The sequence below is a fragment of the Trachurus trachurus genome (genome assembly GCF_905171665.1).
Source record: "Trachurus trachurus genome assembly, chromosome: 12".
Lineage (NCBI taxonomy): Eukaryota > Metazoa > Chordata > Actinopteri > Carangiformes > Carangidae > Trachurus > Trachurus trachurus.
The window spans coordinates 4,825,114-4,850,443 of NC_139908.1; the positions used below are offsets into that span (position 1 = coordinate 4,825,114).

Below are 25,330 nucleotides of genomic sequence, written 5' to 3' on the forward strand. Positions count from 1 at the left end.
TATTTGGATGTTTTTTGGTGTGTCTTTTTGTTACGAAGACAGTTGGTATCCATTTGCAACCGTTATATGGACATGCACTGCTACGCCGAGACCCCCTGTAACTCAGAGAAGCCACGGAGGACTCTGAAACTTCTCCTAGTCCTTAGTCGACATGAAGGTGAGTAGATAATGAGTGCAATTTGAATTTTGGGTGAACTATTCTTTTAAGGCTCCTGTAACATCCCATAATATCAATATCACTCTGATTTTATATGATTTGACCTATGGATTTGACCCAGATCATGTTGGTGAAATGCAACATGGGAGTTGTAGTGTAGTTAACTTGACTCCCAGAGGTCAGAGGTCAGAGCTTCATTTAAACACAGTTGGTTGACCTGCAGAGTCAGTCAGCTGATGATGCAGAGTCCACACCAACACACACAAACAGACAAACACACACACACAAACAGGGACAGTGAACAGTGTGTGTTGTCCGCTCTTAGAGGACGAACTGTTTCTGATGCACTCGGCGCTGACAACAGGTGAACACACTGATCTGAACAGGAAGTTAATGAGCAGCTGTTTATCTGAGATATTGTTTAACTATTGGTTTAGTTATTTTGCAACTGTTTCATTGACAAACAGGACATTTTATTTTATTTTATTTTAACCATAACCCTTTGTAAACACAATCTGTAGCTAATTAAACCAGAACCAGAACTAGAGCAATTTCACTTGGTGCATTTGTGAAAAGATCAAATTGAGAAAGTTTTTTTTTTAAACAAACACACACAAAATACACTGACACCTGAATATAAATTAAGACAAAATAAACAAGCAAAAAAAAAGTATAGTATACCGTAATAACATAAATCCTTGCACTTCTGTTTCTATTTGTGTCTATTTTGTTCTAATCTATGAGGGGGGAAAACATAAAAGGAAATCTATATCTGAATAAACATGTGTGAAGGTGGACACAGAGCAATGTTCACATCATGAAATTAGAGGTTGGAGGAACTTGTTTAACAGGTTATTGTCAGTTTGAACATTCATATTGATATATCCGCAGCTCATAATGTGATCAGATAAATGATCCAAACTCAGATCGATCGTCATCCTCCTCTCAGTGGCTGTGAGCGTCCACAACTCAGTCTGAGAGCTCAGCTCACCAGTTTATTTTGGCCTCCAGGGCACCGGGTTAGGAAACCAGCTGCTGATCATGTCAATATTGGTTCAGGGATGAAACGATGAAGTCCAAGGGCAGAGAGGTCAGGTTTATGATAAGGAACTGTGCCTGACTGCGCCATATGTGGGTCTGTGACCTGAAAATAGAGTCTGTCTCCATCAGAGTCAAACATTAATCTTGGGTCGATTGTTAAACCACAAATATAGGCAATGCAAGGCAGCTTTATTTATATAGCGCATTTCATACCAATGGGCAACTCAATGTGCTTTACATAAAACATTTAACAGTAAGAATTGGAAACAGAAAAAAAAAAAAACATGAAAACATTACATTTTTTAAAGGTCCAGTGTGTAAAAATTGGTATGGTTTATTGCTAAATCTGAATATACTACCCCTGAATATACTAGTTGTATAATCGCTATAAAATAAAATTTGTTTGGTTTTCATAGCCTTATTCTTTTATATCTACATATAAAAAGGGTCATGCTTTAGAGAGTGTCCCCATCTTGCACCGCCATGTTTGTACGCCAGCCTGAAGGGAAAAAGGCAAAAGTATGCTTCACAAGTTTCGCGTTCATAAATAAAGCAACGAAGAAGAAGGCAGAAGGAAAGAAGGAGGAACAGCAGACCAGATATGATAAAATGGTTTAGATCTTCACTCCCAGTCGTCCCAGTCATGGTAAACATTTTGTTTTTTGTCCTCGGAGGCCACCGTCACTTTGTCGACTGGAGGGGTGAGTGCGAGTGAATGCTGTGAACTAAAATCTGGATGTCACGCCCCCCCCCCCCCCCCCCCCCCCATTTTACACACTGTACCTTTAAATTTTTAAATAAAACCCAAAATAGTGAAAATTGGAAACATTAAACATAGAACTAAAAGGCAAGGCAAGGCAATTTTATTTGTATTGCCCGTTTTTACAAACAGTTTGTCTCAAAGGGCTTTACATGGCATCGCAACAACATCCTCTGCCCTTAGACCCTCACATCGACTGAGGAAAAACTCCATAGAAAACCCATTTAACAGGGAAAAATTGGAGAAACCTCAGGGTGAGCAACAGAGGAAAGCAGGAAAAAAGAATAAAATATGGTACAGGAGAGAATATATATATACAGTATATGAAATGAAATGAAATACAACCCATTCCTTGCGGGGAAAAAACATTCGCAAAACCCAGGTGATATTTAAGCTTTTCCTCATGTGAAGATATGCTGCAAACTCATATTTTATGATTTTAGTCTTATTTTTATTCTCTCTCTCTCTCTCTCTCTCTCTCTCTCTCTCTCTCTCTCTCTCTCTCTATGTGTCTCAGTGTGTCTCTACGTGTCTCAGTGTGAGAGAAAGAGAGAATAAAAACAAGACTAAAGCATAAAATATGAGTTTGCAGCATATCTTCACATGAGAGCAAAGGAAAAGCTTAAATATCACCTGGGTTTTGCAAATGGTTTTTTTTTCGCAAGGAATGGGTTATTTTATTTTATTTTATTTTATTTCATTTTATTTCATTTCATTTCATTTCATTTCATTTCATTTCATTTCATTTCATTTCATTTCATTTCATTTCATTTACGGTATGTGTGCCGGCAGAGGGCGGCACCGCACTGACCCTGGACCAGGAGGAGAAAATGGAGCAGGATGACGGGGAACACCACCACCAACAGCAGCTACTGCGCATGCGCTGATCCTCCGCCTGCCTGGTCTGTGACGTCACTGGCCGCTCCCTGCTGCTGCTGCTCGCCGCGCCGCCGCTGGACGCAGGACCCGGATGTGAGTGAAGCCGCTCGGCGAACGAACGAACCGCAGCAGCAGCAGCAGATCCTCCGCAGCTCCGAGAGCCGTTTATGGCGGAGAGGCAGCTCACAGCGGGCAGCAGCAGCAGCAGCAGCAGCAGCAGCGAGACCTGAGGCCGCTCCTCCGTTACCCCCCCCCGGAGCGGGATTACAACTCACCAAACACACACTGACCCACCACCGCGGTAAGAAGAGACGACACGTCACCAAACCAAGCAAAGGCAGGTTAGTTACGTTAGCGTCGGTTAGCTCAGCTGCTGCTAAGTTACAGATCTGACCGGAGAACAGCCAGCTGCTGCTTCCTGTGACAGGACAGGACACACACCTGGCTGTCTCTGCTGCAGGTAAACAGCTGTCACACACACACACACACACACACACACACACACACACAGACTGTACGTGTGTGTGTGTGTGTGTGTGTTGTCATCAATGTGACCATATGATACGTGCGGGTGAAGATCATGTGACACCGTGACTTGTAACACGTGATGTTGTACGGTAGTTAGCCTATGTTAATATATGTATCATTATAATATTAACGTCAATGTACATAGCCTATATATATAAACCGTCCAGTTTGTCTGATGGAGGTGAATCAGTTGTGTCTTCTTGATCGATCATTGTGTCAGCGCGTTGCCATGGAGACGCTGCCTGCGGCCACAGATGAAAGAAGAACCGGAACGAGCGGCGTTTTAATGTTATTGATTCTGGTTTTAAAGTCTCTGCAACCAGTTTTACTTGTAATTACACACACACACACACACAGACACACACACACACAGGCAATAATAAACCGGTTCCAACTGGTCCAGAGCCTCAACCACCCACCTGACCTCAGGGTCCAGACTCCAGAGGTGAGCCCTAATTAATCTCCGATCAATCAGTGTCATTGATCATCACCAGGAGGAATAGAGAATAGATAGAGAATAGAGAATACTTTATTCATCCCTACGAGGGAAATTCAAATTAGTCCAGTAGCTCACACGACAATGACACAAAAAAGAAAGAAAGATGGAGCAGGGCCACCGGATGGAGCAGGACCACCGGATGGAGTAGGACCACTGGATGGAGTAGGACCACCGGATGGAGTAGGACCACTGGATGGAGCAGGACCACCGGATGGAGTAGGACCACCGGATGGAGTAGGACCACCGGATGGAGCAGGACCACCGGATGGAGTAGGACCACTGGATGGAGCAGGACCGATGGTGAAGGGGCCAAATCATTTTGCTTATATGCTTATATGAATGGAGGACACACACAAGAAGAATCTGCTGAGACTCATGAAGCTCAGTCCTAATTAAAACCCTCACAAACACAATTATGCTACTGCAGTAATTACTGGACCAACACAAAGACCCATTCATAGTTTTCCAGGTCAGCGTACGCAGTCACATGACCTGTGAGGTGACATCACTCATCATCGTCCAGCCGCCATGATGATGATGATGATGATGATGATGATGGCGGCTTTGTTTGTATGTTTTATTGCCTGTTGCAGTAACCAGACCAATCGATTGTGTCAGAAGAATCTACGGTGGCTCTGAAGGGTCAAATCACTGCAGCCACTTTTTTTTCTCAGTGGTTTGACGATCCCTGGCCAGTTTCTTTGTGACTTAACTTTGTTTCTCAAACTGTTGTTAAAGGAATAGTTCACCAAAAGATGAAATTCATTCATTAGTCATTAGTGACTCCACCTCATGCTGATGAATACTCAGGAGTAGTTTTTTATTCCTCAAAGTGCATCTGGAGACCCGGGAGGCCGGTTCGTAGTCCAACGAAAACTTTATATGAGAGTCAATAGCGCCCGACACAAAAACGTCCATAAAACTACACAAAAACCCTTTAATATTCCTCCACACTGCTCGTCCACTGCAACCCAAGTGTCCTGAAGGGAGATAGTCCAGAGTTTACTCCAAGCAACGTCATTTAGGACATTTTTACAGCCTAAACAGTCCTATATTGCGCTAAAAATGTGATGTTTCCAGTGAACTCTGGACTATCTCCCTTCAGGACACTTGGATTGCAGTGGACGAGCAGTGTGGAGGAATATTAAATGGTTTATGTTTAGTTTTATGGATGTTTTTGTGTCGGGCGCTATTACTAAAGTTTTCGTTGGACTACGAACCGGCCTCCCGCGTCTCCAGATGCACTTTAAGGAATAAAAAACTACTCCGGAGTATTCATTTTTTCATATTTCATTTTTTGGTGAACTATTCCTTTAAGTTGTTCACATTTGTCCAGACTGAGAGTCACGTTTTGTCTTGTGGTCCAGTTTCAGTTTCAGTTTGTTTTATACTGGGTTGTTTGTGCAGCTGTAGTCGTTATGGTGATTCCTCCAGTTTATCGTGGGCATTATGGGATGTCCTCGCTCTGGCGTTGACCTTTTTTTTCTCTCTCTCTCATCAGATCAATATCAGATCTTTATCAGGTGGTTATCTGTCTCCGTCTCCGTCTCTCTGCAGGTCGGACCAGTCCAGCAGCAGGATGAGCGGCGCCGCCCTCGGCATCGAGATCGTGGTGGTTTTCTTCCTGGCGCTGTTCCTGCTGCATCGCTATGGCGACTTCAAGAAGCAGCAGCGCATGGTTCTGTTCGGCACGCTGCTCGCCTGGTACCTGTGCTTCCTCATCGTCTTCATCCTCCCGCTGGACGTCAGCACGGTCAGTCCTGCTCCGACACACACACACACACACACACACACACACACACACACACACACACACACACACACACACACACACACACACACACACACACACACACTTATTACACAAGTTATTCAAAAATAATATTATTAATAAATATAAAACTGATTTATAAATACCAGTGTGCTTATAAACTGCTGTATGTAGAATATGCAAAATATGTTTTTGTTGTTGTTGTTCTTTAAAAAAATTTAAAATGAGTGAACAGAAAATGTTAGGATAATTTAAGAAGGGTAGGCAAAATAAGCTGATGCTTCAGCCTACACCTTTTCGGTCAAAGTAAATTGTATACACCGAATCTCCTTGTTGTTTACATTCTACTTCCGGGTAGAAAACCAGCACGTAATTTTGAATGAGGTCAATAGTAACGAACGAGAGTTTAGCTATATATATCATATTTTTTTACGCCCTATCACCGTTTAGACAAATCTGAAATGATTGAAGAAACATTACTATTTCTGTGTGTGTGTTTTGTGTTGCTATGTGTTGTATTTATTCAGTTTGGGGGAATCACGGTGTCTAGAAAACATCAGTGGCTCAGCTGACAGGGACAGCTAACGGTAGCTAAGCTAACGGTAGCTAAGCTAACGGCGGTAGCTGAGCTAACGTCAGCTGTTAAAACCCTCCCGTTGTGAGACACGACACAAAACTACTCCAATTAGCTCAGTCATAACTCAGATATCCGCTAGAGAAAATATTTTTTCATGGACCGTTTATTGAGTCACTGAGTTATTAAAGTTAAACAGGTAGCTAACCGTTAGCCCGGCTAATCTCTGATAACCATGACTAATTACAAAAATGTGCACACGTAAATAGTAATGTTTGTCCAATCATTGGTTTTGTAGACTTTACAAACATCAGATTAGTCTAAATGGTGATATAGTGACATGAAAAATGAGATATATAGCAGAACTCTCATCCGTCACTATTGTTCTCATGCTGGTTTTCTACCCGGAAGTAATTGTAAACAACAAGGAGATTCGTCCTATTGCTTGCTGTGTTTTTGTTCTGGTTTGTTTTGTTTTGTTTTGTATTTATACCTTTATATTTGTCTATTGTATTTATTTTTATAAGACCGAAATAAACACACTAAACTAAAAAAAAACACTTACACCTGCACCTCTGACTCTGTGTGTGTGTGTGTGTGTGTTGTCTCCGTACAGACCATCTACAAACAGTGCAAGATCGACCATGAGAAACACGCCCCCACCCTCGGCCCGTTACCGTCCAATCACACCACAGTCAACACGTCGGCCACGCCCACCCAGAGGTCAGTGAGTCTGCAGCTGTTCTGATTCAGCAGTCGATCAATCATCAATAATTAATCAAATGTATTCTGTGAAGGATTTGCTGTCTGTTTGTGTCGCCGTGACGTGAATTGTTACAAAGCATGACTCATCAATACTCAGTCAATATTGATTGTCTCGTTACAACCACAAACTGAAATGTGTTTTATTGGGATTTCATGTGACAGAGCAACACAAAGTGGAAGGAAAATGATTCATGGTTCAAAATCTTAAAGGGATAGTTAAACATTTTTGTCAAATTGGCCCATTGCCATAATAAATCCCTATAGCAGTAGGTTCGTTACCTTTTTTTTTTGGTGCAAGCTGTTTTTAGAACGGCGGAGCAGAGCCGTGAGCTGCTCAGAGCTACGCTATGGAGGCTCATGGGATTTCTTGGTTTCATTCATCAAACTCATCAAATACACAATCCAACAACTCCACAACGCTCTGGTGGACAAGTTGTGACCTGCACATTCACCACGCTATGAGATAATAACACAACGTTACCAGACAGAGTTGTTTTAGAAAAACTGTCCCTGAAGGCAACGCGCATCAGCGGTTTTGCATGAATTTACCTCTAAAACAACTCTGTCTGGTAACGTTCTGTTATTATCTCATAGCGTGGTGAATGTGCAGGTCACAACTTGTCCACCAGAGCGTTGTGGAGTTGTTGGATTGTGTATTTGATGAGTTTGATGAGGGAAACCAAGAAATCCCATTAGCCTCCGTAGCGTAGCTCTGAGCAGCTCACGGCTCTGCTCGCCGTTCTAAAAATAGCTTGCACCGACAATTAAACGTAACAAACCTACTGCTATGACTATGGGAATGGCTAGTGTGACGTCACGAGTCACTTCTGTGTCCAACTCCTGCTGCGAACGTATACAGCAATGCATGTTCTTCATTGCTGTCCCCCCAACGTGCACAATCATTAATTTACATAGAGACGTTATATGAGCTAACGTTTGGTGCTAGCTACCAGCTAACTAACGTTTACCTCCGTGACTGGACCACCGCGATCCACTGGTTCACTGGCCTCCTCCGGTAGTATTTACACATGTATACGGTCGCATTGTTTACGTTGTGTGTTTTAATTAATCCTGTAACGTTAACACATCACGGTGACCGCGGTGCGGCACGGTGACAGACAGGCTCAGACAGGCTCATTAATGTGCAGAGGGACCATAGACTGTATAAAAGAGAGGGACGAGGTTAACTTTACAGCTGTTTCCTTCGTCCCCACAGTGACTCCCGACACTTAAACCTGAGCTACTGAAAAACTCTGACAAGTCAAACTTTAGGATGTGTTAGGACTAATCTGTCTAACTATCTATGACACCTGAAACGGTAAACACAGCTGATCGATCGAAATAAATCATCGAGTGAATTTACTTTCAGTCATTGAAAACAGCTGCTTCTTGAATGTAACTCGGTCAAAGTCAGACGTAACCTCAAGATTATTTTCTGTTAGGTTATACACAATGTACATGCTGACAAAGTTAGACATATGTGATCGGAGAAAATCACTTTGTTACTTTCGTCCCACGTTACGTTCATCTTCTCTCTCTCTTTTTTCTTTTTTCTTTTTTTTACGGTGAAAAAAAAAATATATATATATATACATATATATGCTATATTGTGCATTGAATTCATATACATGAATATATATGTTTATTTATTCATAAATGAAAGCTCCCGCGGTGTTTTTGACCCGGCTCTGCCTATTGTTTCTATACTGAATATCCTGCGATTGGACACGGAAGTGATGTTTTAGAATGTGATGACGTAGCCACTAGACATTCCCATAGGGATTATGACTGTCTCACCTGTCTCACCTGTCTCACCTGTCTCCAGCTCGTCCCAGTCCTGCTACCGGCCGTGGAGCTACATCCCCGACGGCATCATGCCCGTCTTCTGGAGGGTGGTGTACTGGACGTCTCAGTGTCTCACCTGGTTAGTCTGAGTAACGATGATGAAATGATAACAATGATGATGGGATGATATCGTCATGGTGACATCACGTCTCCCTGTGCGCTCAGGTTGCTGCTGCCCTTCATGCAGTCGTACGCCCGCTCCGGCGGCTTCTCCATCACGGGGAAGGTGAAGACGGCGCTGATAGAAAACGCCATCTACTACGGGACGTACCTGCTCATCTTCGGCTCGCTGCTCATCTACGTGGCCGTCCACCCCGAGTGGCACCTGTCCTGGTGAGTCCTGCTGCTGCTGCTGCTGCTGCTGCTGCTGCTGCTGCTGCTGCCTCACCTGGCTCCTCAGGGGGCGGGGCCTCGCTCAGCCAATGACATCACTGTGCTTCACCGAAAAACTAAAGAATTAGAAAACGAAAAAGAAATGAAAGCTGGTTCGCTGCAGTGGTCAGGTTTTGCTTCATGAGAGAAAATCTGATGTAGAGCTGCAACAATGAATCAATTAATCGCACAATAATCGATTATTAAAGTAGAAGTAAGCGATCCGGTCGTTTTGGCTAATGCTCCGTTCCAGGCAGGCTTTTGAAACCGTAAATTACAGCTTCAAGTCACAACTTACGACTTTGTAGCGTTCCAGGCAACCCACTCGTGTTTCTCCGACCTGTTTTACCTGTGAAAGTCACTATAACGGCCACTCGTAACTTCTGACCCGTGAACTCGTACCAGATCGAACTGGTACCACTTCACGGTCGGAAAAATACGAGTTTCCTTGAACGCACCATAACAGTCCTCGTCCCTACGTCACCACATTCACGGCGTTCCTTGGCTGCACACACAGCCCTGCATGCCGTCCTCTCTCCTCATTGGATAAAAACTGTAGGATACGATAAATGTTTTCTCCTCGGCTCAGAGCAGAGCAGAGGGACTGACAGACCCGTGTTTCAGTCCAAACACTCTATGTAAGTGATTGCTGTCGGAAGATATAACTATTTAAGACTTATATTAACACAAATATATCACTCACTTCTGCTTTAATCGCACAATAATCGATTATTAAATTAATCGTCAACTATTTTGATAATCAAATAATCGTTTTTTGGGGGGAGGGGGAAGTCCAAATTCTCTGGTTTCTTTGTTCCTTTATGACAATAAACTGAGTCTCTCTTTGGTTTGTGGACAAAACAAGACATTTGAGGACGACGTCTTGTGGTTTGGGAAACACTGATTGACATTTTTCAACATTTTATTGATCACTAATCGATTAATCGTTTACATAATCGACAGATTAATGGATAATGAAAATAATCGGGAATACTGGCGAAAACAATATCAACCTTAAAGTAAAGGAGATGTGTGTGTGTGTGTGTGTGTGTGTGTGTGTGTGTGTGTGTGTGTGTGTGTGTGTGTGTGTGTGTGTGTGTGTGTGTGTGTGTGTGTGTGTGTGTGTGTGTGTGTGTGTGTGTGTGTGTGTGTGTGTGTGTGTGTGTGTGTGTGTGCTGCAGGTACGAGCTCCAGACCATCGGCATCACGGCGGCGAACACCTGGGGCCTGTTCCTGCTGGTGCTGTTGCTAGGTTACGGGCTGGTGGAGATCCCGCGGTCGTACTGGAACGCGTCGCGCCACGGTTACCTGCTCATCAAGACCTACTTCAAGGCCTCCAAGCTGATGACGGAGAAGGCCGACGCCGAGGAGAACCTGGAGGACGTGATGGAGGTGAGGGCAGCAGGGCAGCAGGGCGCCACGGCAACGGGAGGAGGAGGTCAAAGGTCACGTCCTAATATGTGTGTGTGTGTGTGTGTGTGTGTGTGTGTGTGTGTGTGTGTGTGTGTGTGTGTGTGTGCTGCAGGAGGTGAGGAAGGTGAGCGAGTCCATCAAGTACAACCATCCGCTGAGGAAATGCATCGACACCATCCTCAGGAAGGTGAGAGCAGATTCAGGGTCTCTGCGGGGTCTTGAAAAGTATTAAAATGTGATAAATCAATTTTGGGAAAATTAAGACCCTTAAAAAGTATTAAAAAGTCTTTTCACGACTTTATAAAGTCTTAAATTTTGAAGGTATTTTTTCTGAATTAGCTGTTCAAGAGTTTGAGTCCTAAAAAACATTGTAAAAATGTGTGAATTTATTCATTTTATTAAAAAACAAAGATGAACCGGTACATAAAAAAGAAAGGAAGATTGTTGTTTTTGTTTTTTGAGAGTGGAGCAATGTTTTTTTTGTTTTTTTTTATAAACTTTGCCTTTGATTTATTATCCTAGCCTATTTTGAATTCCGTTGTATCATAGTGGTCTACAGTCTTTATCACAAACTAAAACTGTTACGTTAAAAGTGTCACTGATATAAATGGTTACAGCTTGAAGTGGCGGTGAGATATTGAAAAATATTGAGAAGGTCTTGAAAAAGTCTTAAAAAGGTTTTAAAATTAACTTCAAGATTCCTGTATTTACCCTGAGATTGATCACATAATATCACCGATCACACTGATCAATCAATCGATCGATCCCTCTGTTCCCTCAGTGCCCGCTGGACTACCAGGAGAAGATGGGCAGGAACATGGACGACTACGAGGACTTTGACGACAAGCAGAACACGTATCCCAGCGAGAAGAGTCTGGTGAAGCTCCACAAACAGGTCAGAGGTCACACAGAGGTCAAAGGTCACAGCACTAGACAGATTTATATATATATATATATATCACCTGTGTGCAATGATACAAACATACACATCCTAGTATAGTATTGTATATTTTTATTGGGGCGGCCCCCGACCAAAGATTTTCTTGGTCGACCAATCGTCGTCATTTAGGGCGATTAGTCGACTATTCGTCACAGATAATGATATAGTATATAAATATAGTTTGAATTCAGGGCTGAGATAGAAAGTAGAAAGGTAGAAAGTTAAAAAGTAATATTATTAAAGGGATAGTTCAACATTTTGGCAAATTGGCCCATTGCCATAATCCCTATAGTCACAGCAGTAGGTTTGTTACCTTTAATTGTTGGTGCAAGCTAGGGATGTGCACGGTTACCCGAGTACCCGGGTACCCGAGTAGGCAATCTGCTATCCGGTTATGAATTTATTATCCGGTTAACCTAGGATTAAAAAAACGGCACGTTAGAGCGCAGTCTAGTGTCGGATCAAAGTAGGGCTGCCACGATTAGTCGACTAGTCACGACTACGTCGACTATTAAAATCGTCGACAACTAATTTAATAGTCGATGCGTCGTTTTTTTTCTTTTTTTTTTTTACTTTGTTTTTCTCTCAAAACTGCTGCGGCACCTTCCACACACGCACCCGCCGCTGCAGCCGCCCACCACACACACACACACGTGGACTCACTCACTCACTCACTCAAGGTGAGTTAGTACAGGTGTTCTCTCTTTTCTCTCTCTACCTGTCTTGTCCGTCATCAAGCGGCACCGGTGTAGCCCCCCACCGTCCCTCCCCCCGCCGCCGCCGCCACCACCGCTCCCCTCTCTCTCTCTCTCTGTCATTTTAAATGAGAAGTGATACCGCTCCTAGTATCACTTCTCACCGTTCTCACCGCTCCACCGTTTTAAATCACGGACTGAAAAACAGCCGTTCGTCATTTAAAAATAAAACCGCGGACTTATATTGGAACGTTACCGCGTCTGGTCACAGCGGTCCTGGTCACGTAATGAGCGCTCATCTTAACGAGGAAGTCTCCTCTCCTGGCGCAAAACTATCATATCATATCAATATTCAATATGTCAATATTTTCCGGTAGCTTCTCATCACAGTCCACACCTTGCAGAGTTTGAGCTGCACCTCAGTTTCACTTGTTTTCATTTGACAGTTTCACACAGAACGTTTCTGGTGGAGTCTTTCCATGTTTCTCCTTCTGTGATAGTAAAAAGGGACATTTACATTTCTTCAGACAAGACGATTGTCTTATAAACTATTCGATTTTTTTTTAACAGAACGACTCCTATTATTTACACTGAGCACAAGTTATATTTGAATGATAGGCCTACCAAAACTTTATTATAGTGAATAATTCCTTAGTTTCAGGTGTCTACCTCATTTTATTTAAATGTAGCTATGTTTAATGCCAGTGACAAATGGAAAGAAAAACCTAAAAAACCTTTAAGTATTTATTTTGGTGTTGTTTAGGCCAGTGCCTTATCCTTATTTTACTCAGCTGTTTGCACTTTATGCTACAGTTAAAGCTGCATATTTCATTAAAAGTTTAATGAACTATCATCTTAATTGTCTTTATTTTTAGTTAGCATATACGTTAAACACTTCAAGCTGAAGGCTATGGTTATATGAGAGCAGCTGCATGCTGGTGCGATAAACTGTATGTTTTACATTCAATTTACGTATGATCCGATTAGTCGACTAATCGAAAAAAATAGTCGGTGACTAGTCGACTATCAAAATAATCGTTTGTGGCAGCCCTAGATCAAAGTACATTATCATGCTGTGGTTCGGCTTTTTGTAGTGTTAAACAGTTTCGGATCAAGCAACGTGATTTTCTGCTGTGTAAAAGCGTTTTTGGATCGAGCCTCTGACTTTCAAACCTTTTACAATAATCTGTGGTGGTTCCCTCAGCGTAAACCGTCGGGAGGGAGACGACAGGTGTCATCAAGTCTGTTAGAAAATCTGCTTTCAGTTTACAAACATTCTGAAACCTTCCCAGTTATTTCCTGAAACGATGCGAGGCAGAGATGACCGAAGGCACCAACATGTAGTGTGGACTAATAAATAAGCACCGCTAATGATTTAAAAAGAAAAAAAAGTTTTCTCCTCCGAGGCAGCCGCGGCATAAATGCGCTGCGCACAGAGCACATGCAGCGCCTTTATTCGCTGGCATAAAGATGCAGATCTGCCCCATATGTGCATCTTAAACTCCATCTCTACTCTTATTATCCACCTGATATTTAGTCTGACGACGCTGTGTGTCAGTGATGCGACTGTCTGACGGACAGAGCGCATTTATGCACCGGCTGCGCTCTGTCCGTCAGACATGACGTCATTTTATTTTTTATTACAGTAATCGGTTACCCGGGTAACACCAAGTTAGGTTACTCGATTAGGAAATTATTCGAAATGCCCACCACGCTATGAGATAATAACACAACGTTAACAGACAGAGTTGTTTTAGAGGGAAATTCATGCAAAACCGCTGATGCACGTTGCCTTCAGGGACAGTTTTTCAGCAAGCAGTCTCTGAATTTCCCTCTAAAACAACTCTGTGTGGTAACGTTGTGTTATTATCTCATAGCGTGGTGAATGTGAAGTTCACAACTTGTCCACCAGAGCGTTGTGGAGTTGTTGGATTGTGTATTTGATGAGCTTGATGAGGGAAACCAAGAAATCCCCTGAGCCTCCGTAGCGTAGCAAATTTTTTATTATTTTAGACATTGTAGGATGTATTTTATATTTCTGTCTTATTCTTAGACATTATTCCTCTTTGTATTTTATTTATTTCCTTTGAGAGCAACCTGGCATAAGAATTTCCATCTGGATGAATTAAGTTCTATCTAATCTAATTTAACCCTCAGACGACCTGATGTAAAAACTAAGTGTGTGTGTGTGTGCAGGTGATCTACGCGGTGCAGAGACACAACAGGACTCGTGTGCAGTGGCAGATCCTGCTGCAGGAGGCCATCCACCTGGAGGACGTGGCCAAGAACGAGACCAGTTCGTCTCACCAGTTCGTCCACAGCTTCCAGACGTCGGAGCCGCTCAGCTGGTTCAGCAGATACGTCTACACGCCGACTGCCGGTGGGTCAGAGGTCAATTTCCGACTTTGGACATTCAATATCTTTATTCAATATCTTTATTCAATATCTTTATTGTCCACAATGTGGAAATTTGTCTTTGGCTTCACCACTTACAGTACGCATAAGACCACATAAAATACAATACAATAACACACAATAAATAGCATAGCAAAAGAGTAAAAGAATAAAAGAGTAAAAAGGTGATATACATAGCTCCAAAGTGTCCTGAAATGCAGTGAAATGCATTTATGAATTTAATATTGTGATTGCATGCGGTATGAATGATTTCTTTAAAATATTTTTCGTAGTTTTGGCAGCTCTATAGCGCCTTCCTGAGGGGAGTTTTTGGAATTCATTGGCCAGGGGGTGACTGGGATCTGCTAAAATCCTATATGCCTTCTGTTCGTAAATACATCCCAGCTGTTTCTGTTCCCTCCCTATGATTCTACTGGCCATTTTTACAATTTTTGCCAGTTTGGCTCTGATCATTGCATTCACGCTGCAGGAACTCGGAAGAAAAAAAACATGGATACCCGAAGGAAGTTTGGCGTATTGTGGCTCATCGCTGAATACAAAAAATAAATGCAGCAGCAAATTATGTTTATTTTGGAGGAGAGGAGACGCCGCAGATGAGTGCACATATAATGTTATAGCCTTGATAACCATTAAACGTTATTTCCGTCACATACGAGGACCGCAATTTAAAGGGATAGTAGCATTTTTTTAAAGTGGGGTTGTGTGATCTACAAATAGCCCCTAAGTACTTTAATTGCAGTAGAAGACTCTCTGCACTCCTCCTGTTAGCAACGCTAGCCCATAACCCTGCCCAGAGATTTACAACATACAGTGTTGTGAACAGACCCAAAGAAACGGCCTATTTTCACGGCCTAAAAGAGGTTTTACCTGAAAAAAAATACACAGTTCCATTGTTCGCTATAATATAATTTTTTCCAGCCCTTCAAAGTGCAGGAAAAACGCAGTTTTTATTTGGACCAAACCAACTGCTGATCGGCGGGCGCTAACCCTGGGCGGAGGGATACGTGAGTTGGTTAGGTCCAAATAAAAACTGTGTTTTTCCTGCACTTTGAAGGGCTGGAAAAAATTATATTATAGCGAACAATGGAACTGTGTATTTTTTTTTCAGGTAAAACCTCTTTTAGGCCGTGAAAATAGGCCGTTTCTTTGGGTCTGTTCACAACACTGTATGTTGTAAATCTCTGGGCAGGGCTATTATGGGCTGGCGTTGCTAACGGGAGGAGTGCAGAGAGTCTTCTACTGCAATTAAAGTACTTAGGGGCTATTTGTAGATCATACAACCACACTTTTAAAAAATGCTACTATCCCTTTAACACCATACAACAATCACAGCTTAATATAAACGTATTTCATAAAGGCTACTGCAATAATACACAAAAATAAGCATTCAAACCTCAGCAAATAACTTAAAATGTCTAAATTCTAACCGTTTAAGACGAGGGCCGCCATGTTTTGATGTTGTCGTAACGTCAAGTCGGAAAGTCGGAGCTCTGATATGATACCCGAGTTCCCGACCTGTAATTTCCGAGTTCGACGCCGTTCAATTCATGTTTTACAACTCGGAGCTCGTTTTTTTTCCGACTTCCGAGTTGTCTTGAACGCAGCATAAAACCTAACCTGTGTGTGTGTGTGTGTGTGTGTGTGTGTGTGTGTGTGTGTGTGTGTGTGTGTGTGTGTGTGTGTGTGTGTGTGTGTGTGTGTGTGTGTGTGTGTGTGTGTGTGTGTGTGTGTGTGTGTGTGTGTGTGTGTGTGTGTGTGTGCAGAGTGGTACTGGGAGTGTCTGCTGAAGCGCTGGTTCTACCGGCTGCTGTCCGTGGTGCTGACCCTGTTCAGCGTGGCCGTGGTCTGGTCCGAGTGCACCTTCTTCAGCACCAGGCCGGTCCTGTCGCTGTTCGCCGTCTTCATCCAGCTCGCAGAGAGAGACTACAACTACCTGTACATCGAGGTCAGACTCACACACCTGACACACACACACACACACACACACACACACCGGTGACACGTCACAATTACGGCCCCAACCAGTGAGGTCCGAACGGGTCGGACCGGATCGGTATTCCTATATGTGTGAAATTTTGAAAATTCTTGGATTTGGTTTGAATTAGGGCTGCAACTAACGATTACATTCATTATTGATTAAAGGAATAGTTCCCCAAAAAATGAAATTCAGTCATTATTGACTCTCCCTCATGCTGATGAATACTCTGGAGTAGTTTTTTATTCCTCAAAGTGCATCTGGAGACCCGGGAGGCCGGTTCCTAGTCCAACGAAAAAACTTTATATGAGAGTCAATAGCGCCCGACACAAAAACGTCCATAAAATTACACAAAAAACATTTAATATTCCTCCACACTGCTCGTCCACTGCAATCCAAGTGTCCTGAAGGGATATAGTCCAGAGTTTACTGGAAACGACGTCATTTAGGACATTTTTACAGCCTAAACGGTCCTGTATTGCGCTCTGAGGTTCACGCGCCCCAGGCAACAGGACTGGTCAGGCTGTAAAAATGTCCTAAATGATGTTGTTTCCAGTAAACTCTGGACTATCTCCCTTCAGGACACTTGGATTGCAGTGGACGAGCAGTGTGGAGGAATATTACAAGGTTTTTATGTAGTTTTATGGACCTTTTTGTGTGTGGCCCTATTACTCTCATATAAGGATTTCGTCCAGATGCACTTGGAGGAATAAAAAACTACTCTGGAGCATTCATCAGCATGAGGGTGAGTCAATAATGACTGAATTTCATTTTTTGTTGAACTATTCCTTTAATCTGTTGATTATTTAAACGATTAATCGATTGGTTGTTTGGTCAATAACCACAAGACGTCGTCCTCAAATCTTTTGTTTTGTCCACAAATCAAAGAGAGACTCGGTTTATTGTCATAAAAGAGCAAAGAAACCAGAAATATTCACATTTAAGAAGCTGAAATCAGAGAATCTGGACTTTTATTTTTTTTCTTAAAAAACTACTCAAACCGATTAATTTAATAATGGATTATTGTTTGATTAGTCGATTAATTGTTGCAGCTCTAGTATGAATGCATATTTACCAAGGGTGTTCCTCTGCCCTTATATGGGCAGGGCAAAGTGCTCCCTGACATGCGCCAATTTCATAATTGATTGTTATTTATAAATGGAAACAGTTGTAGGACGTGCATGCACTCTGTTGTAAATCTGAATGTTTTTGTGCACATGCATTTCCTGCGTTTCCTGCGTACGCCACCTGTAGTCATCTTTTCCTATGCTGCACAGTTTTATAAATGAGGCTCCAGTGGTCCAGATGTTCTCACAGGTGTGTGTGTGTGTGTGTGTGTGTGTGTGTGTGTGTGTGTGTGTGTGTGTGTGTGTGTGTGTGTGTGTGTGTGTGTGTGTGTGTGTGTGTGTGTGTGCTACCACCTCTGTCCACCAGATGGCGTGCTTCATCACCATCTTCTTCCTGTGCACCTGCGTCTACTCCACCGTGTTCCGCATCCGTGTGTTCAACTACTACTACCTGGCCTCGCACCACCAGACCGACGCCTACAGCCTCCAGTTCAGCGGCATGTGAGTCACAGACAGGAAACCGCCACAATAACATTCCCACGTTTCCCACATTCTGTGCTATAAACTACAAACTGTTTTCTTGTCTGTAACAACATCTATTGCACGTCTGTCCGTCCTGGGTGAGGGACAGAGGATGTTGTTATGATGCCATGTAAAGCCCTTTGAGACAAACTGTAAAAACGGGCTATACAAATAAAATTGCCTTGCCTTGCCTTGTTATGTAAAGGGATAGTTCAACATTTAGTCAGATCCTCCTCTCACCATAATCCCTACAGCCATGCACTGCAAAAACTCTAAATCTCACCAAGAATATTTGTCTTATTTCTAGTCAGAATGTCATTTCTAGTCAAAACAAATCTCATTATAATTAAAATAGGACTAATCACATTAAAAAGTAGCTTGTTTTAAGACACTTTTTACTTCTTTCAAGTATATTTTCACTTGAAATAAGTAGAAAAATCTGATAGTGGAGCAAGTTTTTCTTTCTTATTACAAGCTCAAAAAACGTGCTTTCACTGGCAGATTTTTCTACTTATTTCAAGTGAAAATACGTTTGAAACAAGTGAAAATGATCTAAAAACAAGTGAATTTTTAGGCGATCAGTCTTATTTTAAGTGAAAAGAGTTTAATTTTGACTAGAAATGAGACATTTTGACAAGAAATGAGACAAATATTCTTGGAAAGATTTTGAGTTTTTGCAGTGTGGCTGTAGGTTAATTACCTTTAATTATCGGTGCATGTTGTTTTGAGATCGGCGGGGCAGAGACGTGAGCTGCTCATGTTACATGATGTAACATTACGACACATGGAGCAAATACTCTGCACTACTTTGCGCTTTTGAAATCCCTCCGCCCAGCAGCAGCCGTGTCTGGAAAGTAGTTCCGGCTGCATTTGCCTCTAAAACAACTCTGTCTGGTAATATATGATCATTATTATTACATGATTATCTCATAGCGTGGTGAATGTGCAGGTCACAACTTGTCCACCAGAGCGTTGTGGAGTTGTTGGATTGTGTATTTGATGAGTTTGATGAGGGACAGGGGATCTGACTAAATGTTGAACTATACCTTTAAGGTTTTTAATGTTGAGGTGTTGCAGCAGTGATGCATGCTGGGAGGTCTGGGTGACTGAGGTGTCTTTGTCCTGCAGGTTGTTCTGTCGTCTGACTCCTCCTCTGTGTCTGAACTTCCTGGGTCTGATCCACATGGACTCGGCCATCTCCCACCAGGACAAGGAGCAGACGGCCTACACCTCGGTAACACACACACACACACACACACACACACACACACACACACCTAGCTGTCAGTGACACACTAAGCTGTTAAAGGGATAGTTCACCCAAAATTGAAATTTCACTCATTATCTCCTCCCCCTCATGTGGACTAAGGGCTGGGAGAAGTTTCAGGGTCCTCCGTGGCTTCTCTGAGTTACAGGGGGTCTCAGCGTAGCAGTGCATGTCCATATAACGGTTGCAAATGGATACCAACTGTCTTCATAACAAAAAGACAAAAAACATCCAAATACCTCCATGCTGCTCGTATGTAATGTCCGTCTTGTATTGAAGCCCCAAAATGCGAAATTGTCCCCAAAAAAAGTTAAATAAGTCTATATTTCAAGCTTGTTTTGTAGCGGAAGCTCCTCGAAGCTCCTCTTCACGGTTCGTCAAATTTGACGAAGAGGAGCTTCCGCTACAAAACAAGCTTGAAATATAGACTTATTTCATATTTTTCGCAATTCCGCATTTCGGGGCTTCAATACAAGAGGGACATTACATACGAGCAGCATGGAGGTATTTGGATGTTTTTTGGTGTGTCTTTTTGTTACGAAGACAGTTGGTATCCATTTGCAACCGTTATATGGACATGCACTGCTACGCCGAGACCCCCTGTAACTGAAATTTCAATTTTGGGTGAACTATCCCTTTAAACACACTTTTCTCACTCACTTTAATTGATTCCAGATCATGGGATCGATGCATGTGATCTCCTTCATCGCCAACGGCTTCTACATCTACTACCCGATGCTGATCGTCATCCTGTGCATCGCCACCTACTTCAGGTGAGACTCTCTCCTCCGTCACTGGAATATACAGGAGATAAACATATTATTGAACGTGACAGCTGGAATATTCTGACTTTATTCCCTTCAAAGTTTTTTTTTACCAACTAAACATCCATAATATTCCAGTTTTACTACTAATCTAATCTAATCTAATTATTACTGTGCACCTTTAATATTTAGACTTTATTCCTGTGATATTTCTAGCTTACTCGCACGATGCCCCAACTTTATGCCCATGTGATTTTGAAAGTATTCCCATAATATTCCGGCCATATTCCTGTGATATTTTGACTTTATTTCCTTAGATGATGCTCCAATTATATTCCCACATAATTCCGAACATATTCTTATTATATTCTGGCCATGTTCCTGTGATATTCCGACTTTATTTCCTTAATATTTCAACTTTCCTTTGATGATACTCCAACTATATTCCTGCATAATTCCGAACATATTCCCATAATATTCCGGCCGTATTGCCATGATATTCTGCTTTATTCCCATAATATTCCTACCATATTACCATGATGTTTCGACTTTGCCGTGATATTCATACTGTTTTCCCATGAAATTTCTACCTTACTCTCCCTGATATTCCAACCATATTCCCACAGTATTCCGACTTTTTCTGCCTTTATTCCTGTGATATTCCAACCATATTCCCCTGTCCATTCAAATATATTTCCATGATATTCCCACCTCATTTCCATATTCCAACTTTATTCCCAAGATATCCGGACTATATTCCGACTTTATTTACACAACATTCTGACTTTATTGCCGTGATATTTCAACTTTATTCCGGGGATATTCCAACCACATTCTTGTGATATTCCAACTTTATTGCCGTGAAATTCAGACCGTTTTCCTGTGATATTTCTACCTTATTCTCGAGATGTTCTGACTTTATTTCCGTGATATTCCAACTCTATCCCCCTGATATTCCGACCATATTCTCGTGGTATTCCAACCTTATTCCCATGATTTTCTGATGATGATGATATTCCAACTTCATTACTGTACCTTATTCCCGTGATATTCCAACTTCATCCCGTTGATATTCCAACTATATTCTCGTGGTATATGACCTTCTTCCGACGATTTTCTGACTGAATTTCCATGATATTCCGGTTATTACAATCTGACTTAATTCCCATGCTGTTCCCACCGTACTCTTGTGTTATTCCCGCTTTATTTCTTTAATATATTCCGACCATATTCCACTGTCATTCCGACTTTATTCCCAGGATATTCCGACCTCATTCCTGTGATATTCCTCTGCTCTCTCCTCAGTCTGGGCACTCGCTGCCTGAACCTCCTGGGCTTCCAGCAGTTCATGGGTGACAACGAGATGACGTCCGACCTGATCGACGAAGGGAAGGAGCTGATCCGACGAGGTGAGCGCTCGTTTTTTACAGCGGGAGCAGGAACGTTGAAGCTGCCAATCACCATCAATAATCGTCAATCAATCAATCAATCAATCAATCAATCATTCAATCAATCAATCAATCAATCAATCAATCAATCAATCAATCAATCAATCAATCAATCAATCAATCAATCAATCAATCAATCAATCAATCAATCAATCAATCAATCTGTGACTGTTTTTCCAGAGAAGAGGAAGAGGCAGAGGATCGAGGACGGAGAAAACAGACGGAGGGTGAGTTTCTCTCTTCTTCTTCCTCTCTGAAGCCAAGTGTTTACCATGGAAACGTCATGGAAACCGCATGATGATGTCGTTGATGATGTCGTCCATGTCCTTACAGGAGTGGAAGGAGCGCTATGGAAACCAGAGGGAGGAGTTTTCCACCCGGAATCGCAGCAGCCACGAGATGAAGGAGACGAGTTACTCGGACACCGTGACCCCCAGCGGCGGTGGCGGCGGCGGCGGCGGCAGACGTGAGTGTTACGGACCTTAAAGGAATGACTCGTAAGGCCCGGAACACATCAAATAAACGAATCAGAAACAACTGTTGCCACTAAATAATAACAAATGTTTATTGGTTTAAACAAACAAATACTTAGAAAAGCAACAAACCAAAAGGGTTGGAGGTTCCCGGCCAAAACAAACAAAAGAGAGGGGAAGACTGAGCCAGCCATTGGCCGTCGTACCCAGTGTTCTCCCTCAAAACTAAAGCTACCTAACCGATCACTAAACCTAAGTAAAAGTAAAGGGAAACCGAAAACAGGACTACCGGGAACCTCCGAACCAAAGTCAAAATAACAAACGCTCAAAGGACTTCAGGCATGGGGGAACCGGAGCCTCAATCTCCTCACCAGGTCACCTGCAGGGAAGAATAGGGAGAGAGAGAAAGGGATTCAGAGCCTCCTTAAGTCAGCTCCAGCTGACGAGGTGATGAGTCTCACCTGAGGACTGGCTGCGTGGAGAGAGAGAGAAAGGTGGAGAGAGACACAAACACACACGCCCACACACACACACACACACATACACACACAGAGCCCCACCTCCTGGCCACACGTAACAGTGAGTCCCGTTGACCTTTGACCTTTGACCTCTGACCGTTGTTCTGAGCGGCTGCGTCTGATCCACAGAGGCCAAATACTCTCGGACGGGCGGCCGAGCGGAGAGAGACTGCATCGAGCTGCTGCAGGACGCCGAGCCGCTGGACTTCAACGCCGACGCTCTGACGGACGACCCCGACCCCCCCGAGGCGCGGTGAGCGGCCCTTGAAGTTTTAAAGTTTTTTGACAAATTTATTTACCGCTTTCTTTTTTTTGGAGAAATTGTACCAGTTTCTTCTAGAAAATGTTTAACTCTTTTTTTCTTTTAGAAATTTGACCATTTTTTCTAGATTTTTTTTTTTGAGAAATTTGACCACTTTTTTTTCTAGAAACGTTTTTAAAAAAAATTCTTTTAGAAATGTTTGCCACTTTTTCTTCTAGATTTTTTTTTTTACGAGAAATTTGACCACTTTTTTCTAGAAAAGTTTTTCTTTTTTTTTTCTTTTAGAAATGTTTACCACTTTTTCTTCTAGAATTTTTTTTCCCGAAAGAATTGACCACTTTTTTCTAGAACATTTGTAACTTTTTTTTCTTTTAGAAATTTTAGCACTTATTTTCTAGAATTATTTTCTTTTGAGAAATTATACCAGTTTCTTCTAGAAAATGTTTAACTCCTTTTTATTTCTTTTAGAAATTTGACTACTTTTTCTAGATTTTTTTTTTTAGAAATTTGACCACTTTTTTCGAGAAAATGTTTAACTTTTTTTTTCTTTTAGATATTTGCACTGTTTCTTCTAGAATTTTTTTCCGAGAAATTTGACCACTTTTTTCTAGAAAATGTGTAACTTTTTTTTCTTTTAGAAATGTTAGCACTTTTTTCTAGAAATATTTTTACGTTTTTTCTTAAAGAAATTTTACCACTTCTAGTTTTGTTTTTTTGTTTTTGAGAATTTGAGAATTTATACCATTTTTTTCTACAAATGTTTAAATGTTTTTGGAGAAAGTTCTCTACAATATCTCTAAAAGTCTCATGCGAGAGTCAAGTTGACGTGCTCAGTATGTTTACAGGTAGAATAAACAATAACCGGTTAAACGTCGTGGCTCTGAGTTGATATTCCTCTGTTGATAAAAGAAACAGGAGCTTCATTCTACCTGTAAACACACTGAGCCTCAACTTGACTCTTACGTGAGACTTCATATTACAGCTCAGTTTACAAACATGTTGTCTTTCTTGAAGACAACAAACCCCTCGGTGTATGTTTGAAGCCGCCTGACGTTGTCTGTGAAAAATATAGCGGTTTTGTGGGATGTAAACAGCCTAAACAGCCTAAGATCGGTCCGCTCCCATTAGACACTGCCATTTCAACGCAAGGACAGACAGAACTACTGCAGAACAGGAGACATTAAAAAGAAAATCTGCAGATTACAGTAATTCTGTTACACCTAAAACATTGAATTTGACTGGAATTGTCCTTTAAAATGTGTGTTTGTGTGTGTGTGTGTGTGTGTGTGTGTGTGTGTGTGTGTGTGTGTGTGTGTGTGTGTGTGTGTGTGTGTGTGTGTGTGTGTGTGTGTGTGTGTGTGTGTGTGTGTGTGTGTGTGTGTGTGTGTGTGTGTGTGTTGTCCTGCAGACACACAGGGGGACGGTATCTGTCCATGTCGTCGTCTCGCAGCAGGATATTCGACGACGTCTGACGAGGTGAAGAGACGAGAAGAAGAAGATGAAGAAGATGAAGATGAAGATCGGCGTCTCCTCCTCCACCTGCAGGGAGTGAAGCCCCGCCCCCCTTCCCCTTCAGCTCCCAGCATGCATTGCACCAACAGTCTCACCTGTCACCCGGAGCTCGACGCCTCATAAACACTGTTGCTCCTGATCGTCCTGCTGAACTTGAACCGAGCTGCACAGGAGGCCCCTCCCCCTCATGGAGACCATCTCCTCTATTTATGTTTCTATTGTTGTTGGGTTTATTTAAGTCATGAGGATGATGATGATGATGATGATGATGATGATGATGATGATGATGATGATGATGATGATGATGATGATGGTCGGTCACACCTGTGTGATGTCAGAGGGCCAGTGGACAAAAACACCTGGACTGGATGTGAACAGTTCAGGCTGGGAATCCTCACATGACACCCTGAAGGCCGAGGTCGTGTGATCAACAACCCGTCTAGATAACGACTTTTAAAATAAAATGAATGAAGAAACAGCAGCACATTTAAAGGGACAGTTCAACATTTTAGTCAGATTCTCCTCTCACCATAACCCCTATAGTCATAGCAGTAGGTTCATCACCTTTAATTAATGATCGGTGCATGTTGTTTTGAGATCGGCGGGGCAGAGACGTGAGCTGCTCAGTGAACACAATGGAGGTGAACGGTACAGGTCAAACTCATCAAATACACAATCCAACAACTCCACAACGCTCTGGTGGACAAGTTGTAACCTGCACATTCACCACGCTATGAACTAATCATGTATAATTATGTAACATTACGACACATGAAGCAAATACTCTGAACTACTTGCACTTTTGAAATCACTCCGCCCAGCAGCCGTGTCTGGAAAGTAGTTCCGGCTGCATTTGCCTCGAAAACAA

General features: G+C 42.3%; 1 protein-coding gene across 1 annotated transcript; it reads left to right on the forward strand.

Annotated features, from left to right (window-relative positions):
• The first annotated feature begins 437 nt into the window (after positions 1-437).
• lmbrd2b (LMBR1 domain containing 2b) lies at positions 438-25,330 on the forward strand. Its single transcript, XM_083983555.1, has 19 exons — positions 438-521; positions 2,751-3,178; positions 5,422-5,617; positions 6,826-6,932; positions 8,800-8,898; positions 8,985-9,152; positions 10,373-10,583; positions 10,717-10,791; positions 11,386-11,499; positions 14,436-14,619; positions 16,418-16,599; positions 18,064-18,197; positions 19,347-19,452; positions 20,161-20,258; positions 21,555-21,658; positions 21,878-21,924; positions 22,031-22,163; positions 22,818-22,941; positions 24,359-25,330. The coding sequence occupies exons 2-19, from the start codon at positions 2,799-2,801 to the stop codon at positions 24,420-24,422; spliced, it is 2,526 nt and encodes an 841-aa protein (XP_083839681.1). The 5' UTR covers positions 438-521; positions 2,751-2,798; the 3' UTR covers positions 24,423-25,330.